The following is an 18,343-nucleotide window of genomic DNA, read 5'->3' as shown; positions in this document are numbered from 1 at the left end:
CCAAGCTAACTCTACAGAATCAAGTGTAACTTTCTTTATTTCTGCCTCACTTAAGCAAATCAACTTGGTTAAAATACTTTGTCAGAATAAATCTTTTCCAGACAATTTTTAGACACTCAACAAACTCTCCGTGCGCTTGCATCACCTTCAGGATCAACTCTGCACGCAAGATGTCTTTAAATATAAAAGCTGATTGCCATGAAATTGGATAAACACATACATGTTCCCAAAAGGGGTGCACTGTTGTGTTTTAACGACCCTTTCCTCCAGCAGTATCTAAGGACACATGTATCACTTTTTTGCCTCACTGCTGATGAAAATGCAAAGCAATATCATCAGTATGTTTAAAATCAGGAGCTGCTTCATATTATTGGATGTAATGAACACGGCAGCCTCTGGAGGTTTTTATAGCAGCTTCCAGCCTTTGGGAGTTTGGGCTTATATGCAGTTCATTTACAGTAAGAGGTTTTTTATTATTGTCTCTTAATGACTAAATGTAATCTAGAAGCGCGTCTGCACCGCAAAATGTATATTCGTCACATTTATATTAAATTAAAGAACAGAGGAGCAAACGGCATGTAAGCTCAACCTCGCTTTGTTTGTGTACGGATTGCGCCGTTATGTCTCATGTCACGTCGTATTAAATATTGATTTCAGTTGAGTAAGGTTTTTTTTTTTTTTTTTTAGAGAAGGACAACATAAATTAACACTGATGAAGAACTGCTATTTCTTCTCACATCCCAGCGTACACCCTTAGGCTAAATAGTCACACACACACACACACACACACACACACACACACACACACACACACACACACACACACATACACACACCTGATGCATCATCACCATCATAAATAGTCTCAGTGGAATGAGGCCGAGTCAATGCAATGGCACAAAGTGTCAGGGGAGCAGGTGTTTATGCCTCTCAGAGAAAAAAGGGAGCTAAAGATGCAGGCTGAGAAAGGCTAACCCCCACCTTTCCATCCCTTCTGCAGCTATACCTTGATTTCCCCCTCCAAGCCATCTTTGATTCTTTCAATTAACTTCATTTCTTTTTGGCTTTACTCCTTCACACTCCACTTTCCCATCATCCACTATCTCATCTTGTGGTTTTCACCCTCCGTCTGTGTCACTGTTGCTCCGTTTTTCTGTCCTCTTCACTCTTGATTTCTCCAAACAGGTTTATTCATCGATGGGCGTCTCATATAAGCAGCAACATTCACGCATACACACACATGCATACACAAGCTGCATATCTGTGTCTATAAATAGCCTGGGAAACATTTCATCTTTTGTTTTATTTACAACACACTGCAGTAAATGCTCTGTCCATGGCAGACCTGCCCACCACACTGTTTACAATCTTGCTTGCATTGTTTAGATCGGAGCAGCAGCAGGCAGCTCTAAATCACAGGGAGCTTCACCAATAAACAGACAGTCCCTTTAAAAAAAATAATACTGTTAATGTTTCCACTGTGTATTACATCAAAAGCTCAGTTTTTTTTATTGGAATGATTCCACATTGAGCACAATGCTTTCACATCAACAAACATAAACAATCCTCAAAAATGATGTGACTTGGCGAGGACCAATGCAATCCTTCAAGCGCATTTCAAGTGAACGCCCTTGAAATGTGAGTGTGCATGCACTGGAGTGTAACTGATGGTGATGATGGTGAAGTAAGAGGCGAGAGAGGGAGGCGAGTGACATCAGTTAATCCACAGCGGCCCACAGCTCTACAGTTAATTTATCAGCCTGAAAGCTTCATCGTAGGTCCAGAGAGCTTCCAGACTTACATCGCTTGAAAGTCCTGTGCTAAAGAGCAGCACACGTAACTGTACAAGACACACCTACAAGAAAGTCCAACACCTTGTGCTTTTTTTAAGACTGTCTGCATGTGAAAATGGAAGTCTCATTTGAGGAGTAGCTAATACTGTTTAAATGGAGCTCCAGCGCTGGAAAAGGTTGAGAAAAAGTCAAAGTCCTTTTTTATTCATCCTATTACCACAGCGTCTGATGTTTTTCACCCATCACCTTGCTGCTGCTCCTGTAGCACAGGTTTGCTTTCCTGAGCCATGACCAGCATACATCTGTGGCCACTGTTTACCAAATGCACCATGCTTGTGTTGTAGCACAAGTGCACACCCTAATTTCCATTTTGATTTCCTGGGACGCCGTCTTCCTCAGCAGCTGAGGATCTTAATGAAGGCCCGTCTGAACTCAATGTTGAAGGTGGTGTAGATAATAGGGTTGAGGGCGCTGTTGACATAACCCAGCCAGGTGAAAGCACTGTAAAGTCCAGGAGGCACGTAGCATGTCCTGCAGTGGGTGTTCAGAATGTGAATCACAAAGAAAGGCAGCCAGCAGATGAGAAACACCCCTGGAGCAGCCAGAGAGCAGAGAGGACAAAACAAAAAAACACAAGAGCAAAGTTGTAAGAAACAACGTTATTGTCTGCTGTAACATTATAGGCTTACTAACAACTGTTACCAGGCGATCCTTTCCGAAGTTAGCTGATAATGTGTTACAATTAATGGAGTCATTAGCTAACTCTTACATTAATTATAATGTGGAGTTAGAGGTCATATCAGAAAAAAATATATGTTAACGCCGAAGCTCCCAATTAGGCAATAATGAGCAGCCCATGACTGCGACATTGGTATTGTTTTCACCCTGTGTGTGTGTGTGTGTGTGTGTGTGTGTGTGTGTGTGCGTGCGTGCGTGCGTGCGTGCGTGCGTGCGTGCGTGCGTGTCTGTGTGCGTGTGTGCGTGTGTTTGTGTGTGTTTGTGTGTGTCGGTGTGTGTCATTGTGGCAAAATGTGGTCCTGGTGTTTATATGTCTCCTTGTCTGTGGACAAATTTTGTCACAGCGTCATAACCGCGCAAGATACAGTCACAGAACTTTACAGGTTTGTAGTCGCAAGCTAAAAGAAGGGTTCAAGAGATCAATGTCCGAGCAAGGACACTAGAAGTAAGGGGGAAAGAAAGTAGAGAGCCCTTGCCCCACCACTTTACACCCCTGACCTTTTTTGGCAAGGTGAAAATAATACCTGTGTTGCTGTCGTGTCTAGTAAAAACTATTATTAACTTTGAGTGGTGAATCTGCTGCTGAGTGTCGTGCTTTGCAAGCGAGGACAAAGTTGGACAAAGTTTATTGTGTAAAAATAACTATGAATGCTGCAGCATACCTGAAACTCATTAAATACAAGCGCTATAATTAGGGTCCGGAAATCACACCAAAGCAGTGGTCAATTGGATGAAAAGCAGGTGGGAAGTGGGGTGACTGAGATCTTTTTCTATATGTGCCACAGTTTTCACTGACACCACTGTAATGTAATGAGACGCCTCAGATTACTGTATTTTCAGCGAGATCCATGCTGTGCCAGAGCAAACTTGACCGGGCTTACAGCAACCTAGCAGATAATTGGAAGCGTGTGGAAGCTGTGTCAGGAGCTGCAGCGTGACTCTGGACACATACTGTGAACCTGAAGCCAGACAGTTTTCTGACGTTTCAGCTTGATTTATTGGAGCTCAGCAAAATCTGTGGCAAATGCACACAAAGTTAAAAAATGTGCCTGTGCCAGTGCCATCACCCCCCCCCCCCCCCCCCCCCCCAGGTGAGAGATTGCAAGTCAAAGTGATCATATGTCATAAAAATGTTAAAGTAGTCCAAGCGGACTAATCAACTATCGATAAAACTGCCTGTATTAAGTACCCTGACATTTACATTTTCCTTCCTCAGACAATTTCCACTCACCAAGCACAATGGCCAGCATCTGAGTGGCCTTTTTCTCCCGCGCGTGCATGCTCCTGAACCGTGAACTGTTGACGTGAGAGTGAGCCATCGACCTCAGTGACGTGTGCGTTCGTCCATTGGACAGATCCTTCACCTCGCAGCTCATCCTGACAGGGGGCGGTTCGTTCTGGTTGTTCTCCTGCGCCTCCATCTCCTCCCTCTCCCCTCGCTCCTGCTCCAGATCCAACTCGGTGCGGCCACAGGAGGCGTGGCTGATGCTGCAGCAGTTCTGCGTGTCCACCGGGGGCAGCGCAGAGTTCTCCACAGGTCCTGTCTTGGGGCGTTTGCGCCACAGGCATCCTGACAACAGGTTGGGTTTGGAGGCATCTGAAGGCTCTGCACTCTGCTGTTGAATAAGAGATGCCGTACAAACAGCACACACATTTAATCATATATCAAAGCTGAAGTACGATAAAATAAATCAATGACTGTGTGTATTATCAAAGGTGTTGGGTGTAGGGAAGAGCACGCTTCAGAATTATCATCCAACTCTGCCGCTGAATTTTAAGTAGCCTAATTAGAGTTCATTGCTCTACATGTTTTCTTTATCCATTGAAGATGAGCTATGGGAACCTGAGCCCAGTATAAAAATGACTCCCTCCTTTCCCTACTCCAACGGTTGACCAGTGCCACAAAAGATGAGGTCCAAACAGAACTGATTTATTCCTCAATTATGGTTAAAAAAAAAAAAGCAGTGGGGGGAGCATGTCCAAAACAATCAACAAAACCATTTAATATTAACATCTAACTTACCTAATCACCAAAAGAAAGCAAAGAAAATGACTGACCCAGCTCCCCAACATAAAGCAGGAGAAAAGATATTCAAAAAGGAAAGGCTTTGACCTCAAGTGGAAAATGTAAGTGCTACACCAGTGAGTCAGTAAAATGGGGAGTACGACTCAGAAGGTTGGACGTTATGGCCAATACATCTCATATATGCTGTTCAGACAGACCGAAAGTGGTGGAAAAGCTGTTTTTAAATCACAGATGTACAGTCAGTTAGCATTGAGCATACATCAATGCAACTGCAATGTCTCTGAATTACCTGTAAATACAATATTTCATTTTTATAGTCTTTTACAAGAAAATACTTCCACTTTCTATCTCTCTGCACATTTATCACCTACGGCTTCAATGAGCCCCCCCCCCCCCCCAGGAGCCATAAGAAGTGTTATTAAATAGTTTTAAGTATTGTGAAATCTGAGTTTCCATTATAGCCAGAAACATAAATTTCCAGTCTCCTCTTCTCACACACTCATCTCTCTTCACACATTTTCCTCAGGGGAAAATTACAGATTGTTATTCCTCCCGCCTTTGAGCGGTCTGTGGATCATGCAGGTGCTGCAGTGCGTCACACCCACTGACTTTGCTCAGCCGACAAGCAACCAGGTGACGAAAAAGGCAGCAAGCCACGTTCACAATCGCAATTTTCAGCTCCTTCTAATGCCCATGGCCTGCGACCACACAGCAGAACGGAAAACTTGAGCGCGAGTGAACATACACGCTGATGAAGAGCTAAAAACAGAACCACCGCGCGTGCCACAATGTGTCACAATACACCAACACAGTCGATCTGAGAGTTAGTCAGGCATTAGACGGAGCTGCATTCAGGGAAACTAGAGATATGGGAAAAAAATCAATTCAAGAATCTCATGGTTGTGTTGAATCTGTTGTTTAAAATAGCACCTACCACTTTAATCCGTATAGGTGACAGGTCTTTTTTGGCCTTAGGGGTCTCCTCTTGTAGACAGGTCTCCTAGGGGATGAGAGGGATAGAACATTGCTTATTAATATTTTCTAGAGAAATGTTGAACCCCTCTTATCTAATCCCAACACTCATACGCCATTAATCTACAGGTACACAATGTTTATAGCCATTCACTCGGAAAGTCACTGATTCCTCTTTGTGCATCTCAGAAGATATTTTTATGTAACCCTTCACTAATCTTGCTGAGTGTCCCCGCCACAGACTCAAAGTATCTTTATTGTCCCTTAGGGGAATAGGTTTACAGCCAGGATTCATACAAAAACACAAAATACAATGATGAATAACAAGAAACAGAATGGTTCAGTAGGAGGTTCTTCAGCGCCCAGGTCATAAGTTTGAGTAAACAAACAGTAAGTAATGTGTGTAATCCGAGACAACAGTTAAATACTATCTACCATTTTTACGTGTGAATGGCAGCAGGGATAATATACCTCATATCTCTTGGCCTTTGTAAAACAACAGTACAGAACATCTCAACTTGAATTGTGATCCACGTCCGTTATGTTTTCGGTCGCTTTCACTGCCGAGCCAGACGCTGTGCGACTCAATTAAATCTCCCAGCGGAAATAAAGATAAGTTGCTTTTGATACAAGCCCCCTTCTTCATATCAATATCTTTCAGTTGACTGAGTCGGAGTCCTATTATGTTATGTTAAAAGAGGTTTCCATTATCACTCTTTCAGCCTGATCTCCTTCAGGGCTCGGACAATGAGCACTCGTGGCTGAGATACCAAACCAGCCTCGTCCACAACCAATCATGTGTAACCTGCTGCTAAAAAAGAGTGTGAATTAGTGTTCAGTGAAGGGGAAAAGGGAGTGGAACCGCAGCACACAGGAGGCTCCTCGATGCTGGCTACAGTGATCGAATTAAAGTGTCTTTTTATACGTCACATTTTAAAAATAGAGCAGATCCAGATGCCCAGAACGCGACAAGGGCCATCGTGGTTAACTGATAAAGCTGTCATTTGTGTGATAGATGTAACCGGGCCAAATATTAAAGTGATGGGTTTGATCAAAGAACTGACAGCAGCTTGAGTGCAAAATCTGCACCGTAATGAGATATCCACAAAATCCCTGATGGAGAGACGTGATTACTTTTTTGTAGACTAAAATCTAATTTTAGCACTTTGTTAGCACTCACTTTAAGAGAGGGATACTTTATGTTTAATAGACCGTATCCATCCATTCATCCATGTCAGCTGCTCATGAATTGAGCCACACAATTTTCTGTACATTTCATCTGTGATCTGACTGAGAAACCAATTCCACTGAGCCTATATTTACAGATGCACAAAATGATGCAGCTTTCTCGACCATTAGGAGCAAAGGGATATTCTCCTGACATCTCGACTGAACCCTGTTACCTGCAAATGACTTATATAAGTGTTTCGGACAGAAGTGTTCTCTTATACACTTGGAGCCAATTAAGAGGCTTTGGGGGAGGTTTTGCTAATGGGTCTAACAACAAAAAGGTCCTACACAAGTCTCAAGTCACTATGAGTATGCATGAAGCTGGTGAATGTGAATCAGGGAGAGAGGCTATGTCTATATGAGAAATATAAAGCTGCGGTCAGGAGAAAACCTTGTTAAAAAAATTAAATAGCAGCATTATTCTGAGCTTGATGATCATACATCTTTGATTTCATAATGCACACGAAGCTAAAATTCCTTACAGGAACAATAAAGCGTATTGTATTGTATTGTATTGTATCGTATGGTATGTTAATAAGCCAACTTTTTGGTTGTGAGGATGTGAAAAATCTCCAGTTGTTGTGTTGTCAACAGTCAAGTCATTAACAAGTCAATTATAAAAGGTCAAGAGTTTCCAAATCAACAAGCATGCGGTTATAAATGTTAACAAGTCATAAATACATGATGAAAGACCATCCCGTCTGCAGCCATTAATGTCACTATGTCATTAATAAACTGTAATAAATGATAATAAAACTCATTACATCCACAGCTGGAGTACCATAATTAGGTAGAAGTGAAAACACAAACATAGGAAATAAGATAACAGCCTCACCACAGACGGCGGAGCTGAGCCTGGCTGCACCTTTCCGAAGGCGATCCTCTTCCGCCTCATCCTGAGGAAGACGTAGATGCGGATGTAGACCAGCAGAGTGACGATGAACGGCAGGTAGAAGGACACCACCGACGAGTAGATCACAAAGTCAGGGTTGGAGATGGAACACACCATCGGGTCATCTAAGTCAGACACAACATATCATTATGCAAAATGCCTGAAATTCACAGGACAACAAAAGAGACAGTAGGCGTGATTTATAACTGCTCTTTGACCCCGGTGCCAATGCTCTCCATCTTTGAAAATGACCTTTAATGGTTTGTCCTCTTTCATATTCTGCATGCATAATCATCCAGCGATGGCTGTAAGGTGAGATTGATCTGACAGTAATTGTGCCATTAGTTCTGAACAAGAGCACATTTGACATTATAATAATACAAATAATGGCATATAGAGCCATTTTTTTTAAAAGCAAGTGAGGTAATAGAGCTGTAAAGCAATCCAGGTTGTGACAACAGCTGTGAAATGCTTATTACATGTCAGTGGCATGAATAAAGTGAAATGATTTGCCTCTCCCTGAATCCATACCACATACCTCAATACACATGGAGGAGGTAATGAGCATGGACAGATACAATCTCTTTCTAGCCACACTCGACCTTCAGTTTCCACATTCTTATCATTTTGGGAGGCACACACACAATATTTGTTTAGTTGAGCTGCTGTATTTCAATTCATTTCTCCTGAAGGGGCGACCTCATGAACCAACTGGTCCCTTCTCCTTCCTGTGCTAATGCAGGATTCCTGCAAGCACCAGCCATTGTTTTCATTGATTGTATTGGACGAATCTAAAAGCCTGTATCTATCTCTGTGTGTAGCTTTACATTGTGTTTGACCAATTCTTTGAATTGTGTATGTGCAGTCATGCATCGGCGCTGCTGGCTATTGCAATTAAAATAGCTGCTGGTCATGTCTCTCGCATTTCCCTCCGTCCCATTCGATTGTTTGGCGGTTCATTCTTCGTCAAATAAATACGGAAGATTTCATCAGTGTAGCAAGTTAGTTATTGTTCAGTAATGTAGAACATGAATAATTCAGAAAACATAACAAAACATACTTCACAATTATAGAGGACACACATACAATAACCAGAATTCAATGTAATATTTAAAAGTTGAAAAAAGGCAGGCACTTTTTTTGCTTCAATGCCTCCATCGATACATACTTAAACTTTTAAAATAAACATGTCAAAATTTGGGAAAATGAAGATACACAAAACCCATTTTGCCACAGGTTTGCTGACAGAAAATTACCAACATCTGTGACTTTGAATTACAACTCCAAAGAGAACAGGTTTTGATTCAGCTGCCTAATAACAGCCTGAAAGATCTGACATTGACAGCCGCTTCTTTCAAACTCAACATGCTCCACGAAAACAGCCTTCTCTGTTAAACATTTGAAGTCCCATCATCAGCGCTTATTTTCTCAGGCTTGACAAATACTCATAACAGAGTCACAGAAAACATTTTACAACGTTTTCACAAGCTGACAGGTGAATTGCAACTTTAAATCACATTTTAGATTGCATTTCATTTCCCTCCCTCGCTGACACTAAATGGCAGGTAGGATGAATTTTGACCCTGAATGTCATACTTTAAAACGCTGCGCTTCGTGCCTTGCATTCTATTTTGCATCCTGCATAACTCAGCTCTGCACTTTGATGACTCTAGACAGGAAGATAGGAGTCATAATGTTGTTGACCTGACCTGTGGTGTTGAAACCAAACAGAAGCGGACAGGAGACGGTGAAGGCTAGGACCCATACAGTGGCAATCATCACAAAGACTCTCTTCCTGGAGCGCTGGGTGATGTTGTACAAGACGGGCATCACCACTGCTGTGTACCTGCAGAAACACATTCACACAGACAGACAGACAGACAGACAGACAGACAGACAGACAGACAGACAGACAGACAGACAGACAGACAGACAGACAGACAGACAGACAGACACACACACACACACACACACACACACACACACACACACACACACACACACACACACACACACACACACAATGATGACATTTGCATGAAGACAGTAGTGCTGATGTAGTACAGTAAAACGGAATAATTAGAGTGAGAAATAGAGCGCCCCTGAAAAGAACTAGGCTTTAGGGGTGCCAAGAAATGCACTGAAAGATATTATAAAGCCAAGAATGGAGCAGCAAACAAGGCATTTCTATTAAGACACTATCTGAGTATTCAGAAGTAAAATGGTGCTGTGATTCAAGAGTTAATCGCCTACTATACGCCAAGAATGTATAATGAGCCTGGAAAACTGGGCTCAGAAGAAGCAGCAATTATGCTGGACCCCGACCCAAAATGGATGTGATGTTATGTTGTTTAGAGCCAGATAACTGCCAGGACTGTTTATCCTCATCAGACTAATTACACTGGTTCCTCTCTGGGCAAAATGCAGGGCTCAACCCGCAGCATAGACATTCACTAAAAATACTCGTCCCCTTTGCCATGTTGTTGTCTGCTTACATAAAAGCAGAGATGAAAAAGTGGTGTAGGTAAAAAAAAAGAAGATGTACATGATTTATTGATGAGCTGCTGCTTAAAGTTACACTTTTAGTTGAGGAAAAAAACATGAATCTGCTGCTCTGAGACGCCACTCAACCTACCTACCCTGTGAGTACGTTGCTGCCCCTGCTTGATTGATTGATCGATTGATTTAAACCTTTCACAGCAAAAATTAATCATCAATAAACAATGGTGTCACAAAGGTAATGCAAGTGTGTTGAACGCTATCAATGACACAGAATACCAATGGTGTTTCGCTTTAATTAGGTACCTCATAAAAGTGTTTGATGCCGCAGCGGGGCTTGTTTACTTGTCTGATAATCACAGAGAACCACAGGGCTCCAAAGCACTTTGTCCGTCAGAAGCAAATTATTCACTCTACACACTGTGCAGAAACATATGAACCAGCAGGCATGTAAGGATGGTCAATAAAAGAAACAAGATATGGTGAAAAAAAGGGGTCTGGTACCCTGATTGATCTGTAAGGGGATCCATGTCTGATTAAGACCCAATCTTGGCCTGTGTGTTTTGTGTATTAATTAATTCATTGATGCTAATCTAAACATTCGGCCAATAAGAGGCCGCAGAAACAGTTATAACAGCACTGACTTGCCCTCACTTTTTAAGTTGGTCTGCCAAACTACTTATTTACACATCTAGCAGTGACAAAACAACAATCATTAATGGGGAGTCCTGTTTCTGGCTGCAAGAGTAACGTAAGTCCAAGTAAGTCCTGACTCCAGAGGGAAGTATCTGGCTCTTTAGCTGCTAAATGCTCCACAGCGTTCACCAGCTCATCTCTAACCAGGTAAATGACCCCTCTACATTTCAAGTTTGCTTTCTTACCATAATCGTGTTTACAGGACAAGATCATCAGAAAGAATACTATTAATTACATCACCAACAAGAACAGAACATGGTAAAACAGCTTTTTCATCATTTGCACCAAATGTCTTGAATGAACTCCAAGCCACCCTGAATCTAAAATCACTCCCACCTTCCAAAAAAAACTTTTAAAATCAACTTCTAATCAATTTTTACCTTGATGCCTTTTAAGCTGTATATTTGTATTAGCTTGTTTTTTGTCATAATTGTAATGTCTTGCGTTCAAGTGAGTGTAGTGTGAGATTTGTGATGTAGTGTATGGCCTTAGTCCTGTCTTTTGTGTATTGTGAAACTTTTTTGCCGCCTGTCTTGGCCAGGATCGCCTGGGAGAAGAGTTACTATAGCTCAATGGGATTTTTTCTGGTTAAATAAACATAAATAAAACTGTATCGGTCTGCTGTTTAGGTATTTCACTGAAATCGTCTGCGGCTGAAAACAGCACTTTCTTTTAGATGAGCTGAAACACTGTTAAGCCGAGGGGAGCTGCAGAATCAAGTGAAAGTCCTCTGCGGGCTCATCGATACGAGTGACCCCTCTCACAAATTGTCACATTGTTTTAATGTTATCTTTTGATTAATTTATAAAGTTATTACGCACCATGTGAGCAAAACATTAACTGGAAGGACTAGGTGTTAAAACTAGATTTCGGCATCACATAACTTTGCAATTAATCAAATGATCAAAAAACAACAGATAACGTACCAGGGATTTGCTTTGGACCGCTTTGAGGACACTACCATCTAATGAAAGCACCCATCAGAAAGTCTCATTGACCAACTGTACGAATACATCATATCATCTTTGTTCATTAGTTGAACTCTTGATGCCTGCAGGTTGTAAGTTCAGAGACTGTGCGAGCCATTAAATATTAACTGTGACATAAGAAGTAAAACCAAGCAAACAAATAAATAATTTAAATACAAAATGCACATCTAGAGTAAAGATTCTTCTGATGCATGTTAGTTGCTCCTGCGTTAATGCCAACAAATGCACAGCAGTTAGACGCAAGTAGACAAACAAAGCCACACAATGAACTAAAATCTCCTCATTTCAGTCTCTTCCTCCTCACATTTTTCTCATTCTGTCACGCTCTGACGCACACAGATATTCGTGCTGCCTGCCACACATCTGTCAAGAGGATATGAACAAGATGGTGAAACATGTCTTTCTCCAAGAAGTCTCTAAATATCAATGGGGTTGAGATGAAGAAAAGACCTTGAAATATGGAAATCTCACATAGGTGACATTTATACTAGAGGTGTCACAGCACATTCACAATAGCTACAGCAAGAAGGTACACACACACACACACACACACACACACACACACACACACACACACACACACACACACACACACACACACACACACACACACACACACACACACACACACACACACACACACACACACACACACACACACACACACACACACACACACACACACACACACACACACACACACACACACACACACACACACACGCACACAAGTGCTCACTCACCTGTCAATGCTGATAGCACACAGGTTGAGGATACTGGCGGTGCACATCATCACATCTAGCGTGACAAAGACGTTACAGTAGAGCCGGCTGAAAAGCCAGGCACCGCCAACCACCTGCACAGGACAGACAGATTATCAACGCACACGTTTCACTTTTCCCCTTCTTCACCGTGAAGTGTGACGCACACACACGAAAGCACACTTGCATATGTAACAGAAAGGTGAGGAAGAGAGAAAATGTACAGATGAAGATAGTTTCTTGTCGCAAGGAGGGATAAAGAAGAACAAGCTGCTAAAAAACTATCATATTCACCTTGATATATTGAACGTAGGCATTTATGCTAATAGGGATATTATTTAGGCTAATTTATGCAGAAATTAAATATGTTAATGTCACTTGTCCTCAGAACACAAGCTGAAAGGGGCAAATGTATAAAAGTTATTTGGTGATGAGACATGATGGATAACATGCATAATGTTCCAGACCATCTTGACATGGGATCACACCAGCAGGCCCAACTGCTTCTCCTTCCACACTTCATACCCCTCTACTTCTGGCACCCTGGCTCAGACCACAACCATCTTTGAACTCAGCCTTCATTCTGAATTCAGCTACAAACCTGTAACGTTTGGTGAATGTATCTTGCACGGTTGCAACGCTACAGACAGACAGACAGACAGACCTAGCCAAACACTCAAAACCGTACTCTCCTGTGTGCAATGATGACAAACACAGACTCATAAGGTGAAAACAAGACCCTCTTTGCTGTCGCGGCTGGTAATTTTTCTCAAGGAAATGTCCAATTTCCAAAGGACACTGACCCCCCAGCTAACACCCCGGATAACCCCCCAATCCCCCACACCAGCAGAGTGCTGCTCAGACCGACAGGCTTTCACTTAGGCTCCATAATGCCTGGTAATAACTGTCTGACAAAGATAAATGAGATCCAAGCTCCATCCCCTGACAGCCGAATCTCTCAAGTACAAGATGGAAATATACACCTACTTACACTGAGAGGCGGCAGGCACACATGGGAACACGCACACAAATGCAAAAACACACAAACACACACACCCGTACAAAGATGTAAATAGACAGCAAACCAATCAGCTTGTAAAAACAGTTAGATAATGTCCCCCTCAAACTGGTAGCATTGAGTTTAAAAGGTGTAGATGTTTAGCAAATAAATGCTCTTGCATCGCAAATAAATATACTATTTGATTGCATTCACGGAAAGTGGAAGAACCAGCATTTTTAGAGCTTGAACCACTGAAAGCTTAGCACTGTGCCCCAATTCCATACACAATACTATATATGAGTGAATTCACATGGGAGAAAACGTGCATACTCAATAAAGTCAGCATACTAACAAATGCTTGATTTATGAGTGTGCTGTTGATGCACACTATTGATTCTATATATATTGCACAAGGGAAAAGAAGCTGGTCACAACTGCAGAAAAACAGAAACAAACAGTTTATACTGTAAAGAGTTTGTAATAATGTTGCCTTTGTGGCATGACATTATCAAGGACATTTGGCTTTTCAATTATAGACATAACCTCTAAACACAATATAGTGTACGCATGTGCACAATACTTGTTTGTCCCCCAATCACACAAAGACTGAAAGAAAACGGGCGCAGATCTGAGCGCAGAATTGGTCGTATGACAGGACCCACGTGTGATTTATGAAACATTCGTATCGGACCAATCTCACCGTACGAATGAGCGGGCCTTGATAAATGCGGCGGCTGAATCGATCGTCATTAACATGTTACGCCCTTAAATATTCCTGTTTCGGAGGCCTCGCCCACTGAGGTCAAACATGGAGAGGAAGAACGCTGGTACGAAAAGAAACACACAGATCGGCATCCTGACATCCGAGATGGAGCAAAATAAAGATGTGCTTTTTGTCATACTTAAGAGTGGAATAAAAGGGGCCAATAAAAGAAAGAATATATGGAAAAGAATAACTGAGGCAGTCAACTCGAAGCAGCGCTCCACTGTGACCCGTGTGCGCACTGCTGAACCTAGGTATTCCGTTAGAGGATAACCTTGAACCTAGAAGAACAATACCAAGATGTTAATCATCTGATACCTTGTTTGATTTAATGCAATTTATCGAGGGTAGCCACTAAGGCTAGCCACTGTGTCCCCCCTGGCCACCTGGCCACCTGGCCACCACGTTTAAAAGCGATAGCTTGGCATCACAAATCACCTGTACATTTATCGAGTGGTAGTTTTGGCGATTGATGAATGCATAATCATTCATGGATGGTGCCTTCAGACGCACATGAGTACAATCAATCGCTCCAACCACAATTTTTATTTTTTTTTATTGGTTTTAAGAATCCGTTTTTGATCTGTTCTTAATATGGCACTGCTTATGCTTAATGACAGCTGAGGTTTGTTCATTATTTTCAGCCAGGTTTTGCTGTGCTGCACCGCATATACACAGGCTCAAATGTGCGTACACGACCTCAGACCTGACGTCAGATTTGATCGTAGCTCCCGCTCACGTCCAAATTGATAAATGCCGGAGTTTGCCAGGAAATGGTCGTACGCACGTTTTTCTGCCATACGTTCGTTTGATAAATGAGGGCCAGTGTGAGGAGCAATTGTTAGGAGTTTCTGTCCTATCTCCATGAATAACATATATAATAAAAGACCACTGATAAAATCTGAAGGAGGGGTAACCTTCTCACTACAAATGGAGCTGTTTCTGTAGTCAGGTCAAACATTCGTTGAGGTTGAGCAGCATCATTTAGGATGAATTGTGGAAAGTGAGCGCTTTGTCACAGTTGGCAATACAATCACTTTCTCCAAGTATGAGTAATACATCAACTGGACCATCCGGGGATAAATCGGTTTGCTCAAGGGCACATGATTATTAACTTCTGTGGGGTGGGGAGGGAGATGCTCAGTCACTTTTCCTGCAAAGACACACCTGCAGAAGCAAACCAGCAGCCCTCTGCTCACAGCAAGCTAATCCCCCATCCTTCAGATTACAGCTGGCAGGGTGACGGTGCTCACAGTGCCAGTCTTGGGAGTTGAAAGTCTTTGCTTCTGACTCTTATCCAAGATATCATGACACTGACCTTTACATTCCAGCTGAATTAATGAATATTGTACATTTGTGTCACACTATATTTAAAGACTCGTTCCTTATGGGAATGCAAGACTTTGAATCTGAAAACACGTGACTGCCTGCATGGAGATTAAACTCATGACCGAATCCCAGACAAGTTCCTGGCTATCTAAATTCACCTTTCCTAGGATATAATCATGTTTAATTTGTCAGCGTCTGCTCACTGAGTGTGTTTATATTTTTTTTAATGGTTGACCTGCCGCTGAATCTTCCGCACACGTGAGAAATGGAGTTTTCTGCTGATGGTGACATAACTGTACTTCAACTGGATGTTTTTTTACACCTCGTGTGGGCCTGCGCTTGAGCAACACTCTTGGTTCCTCCAAGCTTCAAGGACGATATTCAACACACATACACAAGCCTGTGCCTTTGCGCGTACACAAACAGGACGCCTCTGCGGTGCATTTTAAGTGTGCAGAATGTTACTTTGATGAAATGTGCGCGCCTCATGCACGCTGGAACAGTTTAGGGAGTCACTGAACAAAATTAAGATAAGTGGGCAAACTGTGTTTACCCTCAGTGGTAACACTTATCATTACAGCCTGTGACTTATAGTGTAATTAACCCTTTTCAACACTTTTGGTTTAATATTGTAATTTGAATCAGTACATATAATAATAACTGGTTCCCAATGGCACTTAAATATACTGTAGGTACAGCAGAACAAAGGAGTAACAATTGGGACTTTTAGCGGAATAAAATATAAGTATTTTAGTATTTACTAGATATCTTCAGAGGATTTTAGAGCATTTTAATTACAGGAAATTGAAATAATAAGGTATATTAGGCCTAAAGCAATGGGAAACTTGTTGAAATAGGCTTGTTAAGTCTGCCACTCCTAGTCTACTACAGTAGTCTAATTGTAAACACTGACAGTTCAATTGTATGAAGATTTTAAAAACAAACAAACCCAACAATATTCACTGTTATCTAATACGTCTGTTACCTGTGTATATATACACTATACTGTATACTGGATACTTAGCATCCACTTTGAAATAGATTGAAATCATCAATCAACTGAAATGTGCCTATGTCAGCCAAAAAAAAGGTTGGAAACACTGCTCTAGATCAACGTTCCTCCTGTAAAAGTACGCTGACCACCTCACCTCCAGGTACACAGCCCAGGGCATGACCAACGAGGCCACCAGCAGGTCGGCCACAGCCAGGCTGACCACCAGGTAGTTGGTGGTCGTCTGGAGGGAACGCTCCCTTAGCACGGCCAAACACACCAGCACGTTTCCAAACACGATGGCCAGGATGAGCAGGGAGTACAGCATGGCGTAGTAGTTACGCTCCTCCTGCCCTGGTTCCTCCGAGCTCTCATTCCTCTCAGAGTCCCATCCGGGGCGGTCTGATCCGTTCCAGACCCACTCTGCACCGCTAAACATCGCCATGGAGATGTACCGCTGACATGGGAGGTGAGATGTTTGGCAGACCTACCAAAGGGGAAAAAGAGCATGGTGGTTACCCATTCATCACACAAGTCTCTTTTGGATGCTCAAACACATTTCTCACATCTCATTAGTCAGATGAAAGTGTAGCGTATTAGCCACCAGATGATGGCAGCAGGATCATTTCAGGTCAGAGGTCTAGTGGGAAACATCTCTTGGCTCCTGGCAGGCAGATGAGATGATACATAAAACAGCTGAACGACATCCCTGCACTAATGTTTCTTGCCATATACGCTGGCATAAGTGATTTACATTTCCTGCTGAATGAAACATTGAAGCAAATATTGATGCCTCCTTAAGCCGCACGGCTCCTGTACAAACAATCAACTCATGAAGACTCAGCAGAAATGAGTGCTCTCAACAGCAAATGTCATTGACAGTGAATGAACGCACTTTTACGGTCAGCCTCTCAAATCTTCCCCCTTCATGATAAATGGCTTTTAAAACAGCTAAGAGAAACTCCAAAGCAGAGATGGTAACTGTAATGAGGGGCTGGCAGTGTGCCTTTGAGCAGTGTCGGTCAGGGTTAGCTCGTTGGGGGAGGGTAATAAGTCTGTGCTGCCCACCCTGAGTGGTCCGGTTGGCTCTGGTCCCAGACTCTGCTCCTCGCACTCCATCCTTCCTCTCATTTATTCCCAATCCTCCCTATCTGGCCTGAATCCAGATCACAGCGCCGCGGTAGTGCTCACACCTGTGTCTACATATTAAAACAAACAGATCCATCTTACCCAGCCTTTTCCCCTCCTCTCTCTTTCTGTGACAGAAATAGGGAGGAGAAACGGAGAAACTAAAGGATAATTTTTTTTTAAAGAGCTGGCTCAAACCCAGGAGGCTTTTAGAGATTTTTCCCCAGTCTATTATTTCACTCAGTACTCCAGTGGCTCCAGTATCATATGATTGTCCACAAGAGAATCTGGAAGAGGCAAAAGAAAAGAACAGCCAGCAATACCAATCACCTTGGCGTCTCCTAACGGGCGTGAGTTTATCACAAAATCAGAAGTGACAGGTCACGGCGAAGGCAAATCATAAAACAGCATCTACAGTCAGACATATGAATTTTTCATCTGAGGGCACTGGCTTTGTGATACAAGGCTGCATCGTGCTCCAGTGAATGGTGTATTTGTAGACTGAAGATCAAGTGGTAATTCAAGCTGATTGGCCT

General features: G+C 42.4%; 1 protein-coding gene across 1 annotated transcript; it reads right to left on the bottom strand.

Moving 5' to 3' along the window:
* Window positions 1–2,188: 2,188 nt before the first annotated feature.
* Window positions 2,189–17,124, bottom strand: drd3 (dopamine receptor D3; the record flags this gene model as incomplete). Its single annotated transcript, XM_083935981.1, has 7 exons — window positions 2,189–2,385; window positions 3,763–4,147; window positions 5,492–5,557; window positions 7,595–7,776; window positions 9,361–9,497; window positions 12,579–12,691; window positions 16,837–17,124. 7 exons carry the CDS (start codon window positions 17,122–17,124, stop codon window positions 2,189–2,191), a joined length of 1,368 nt encoding a protein of 455 aa, XP_083792107.1.
* Window positions 17,125–18,343: the final 1,219 nt, after the last annotated feature.

Source organism: Echiichthys vipera (assembly GCF_963691815.1).
Source record: "Echiichthys vipera genome assembly, chromosome: 21".
Classification (NCBI taxonomy): Eukaryota; Metazoa; Chordata; class Actinopteri; order Perciformes; family Trachinidae; genus Echiichthys; species Echiichthys vipera.
The sequence above is the reverse complement of the archived record's forward strand: the minus strand, read 5'-3'. Positions and strand labels throughout refer to the sequence as shown.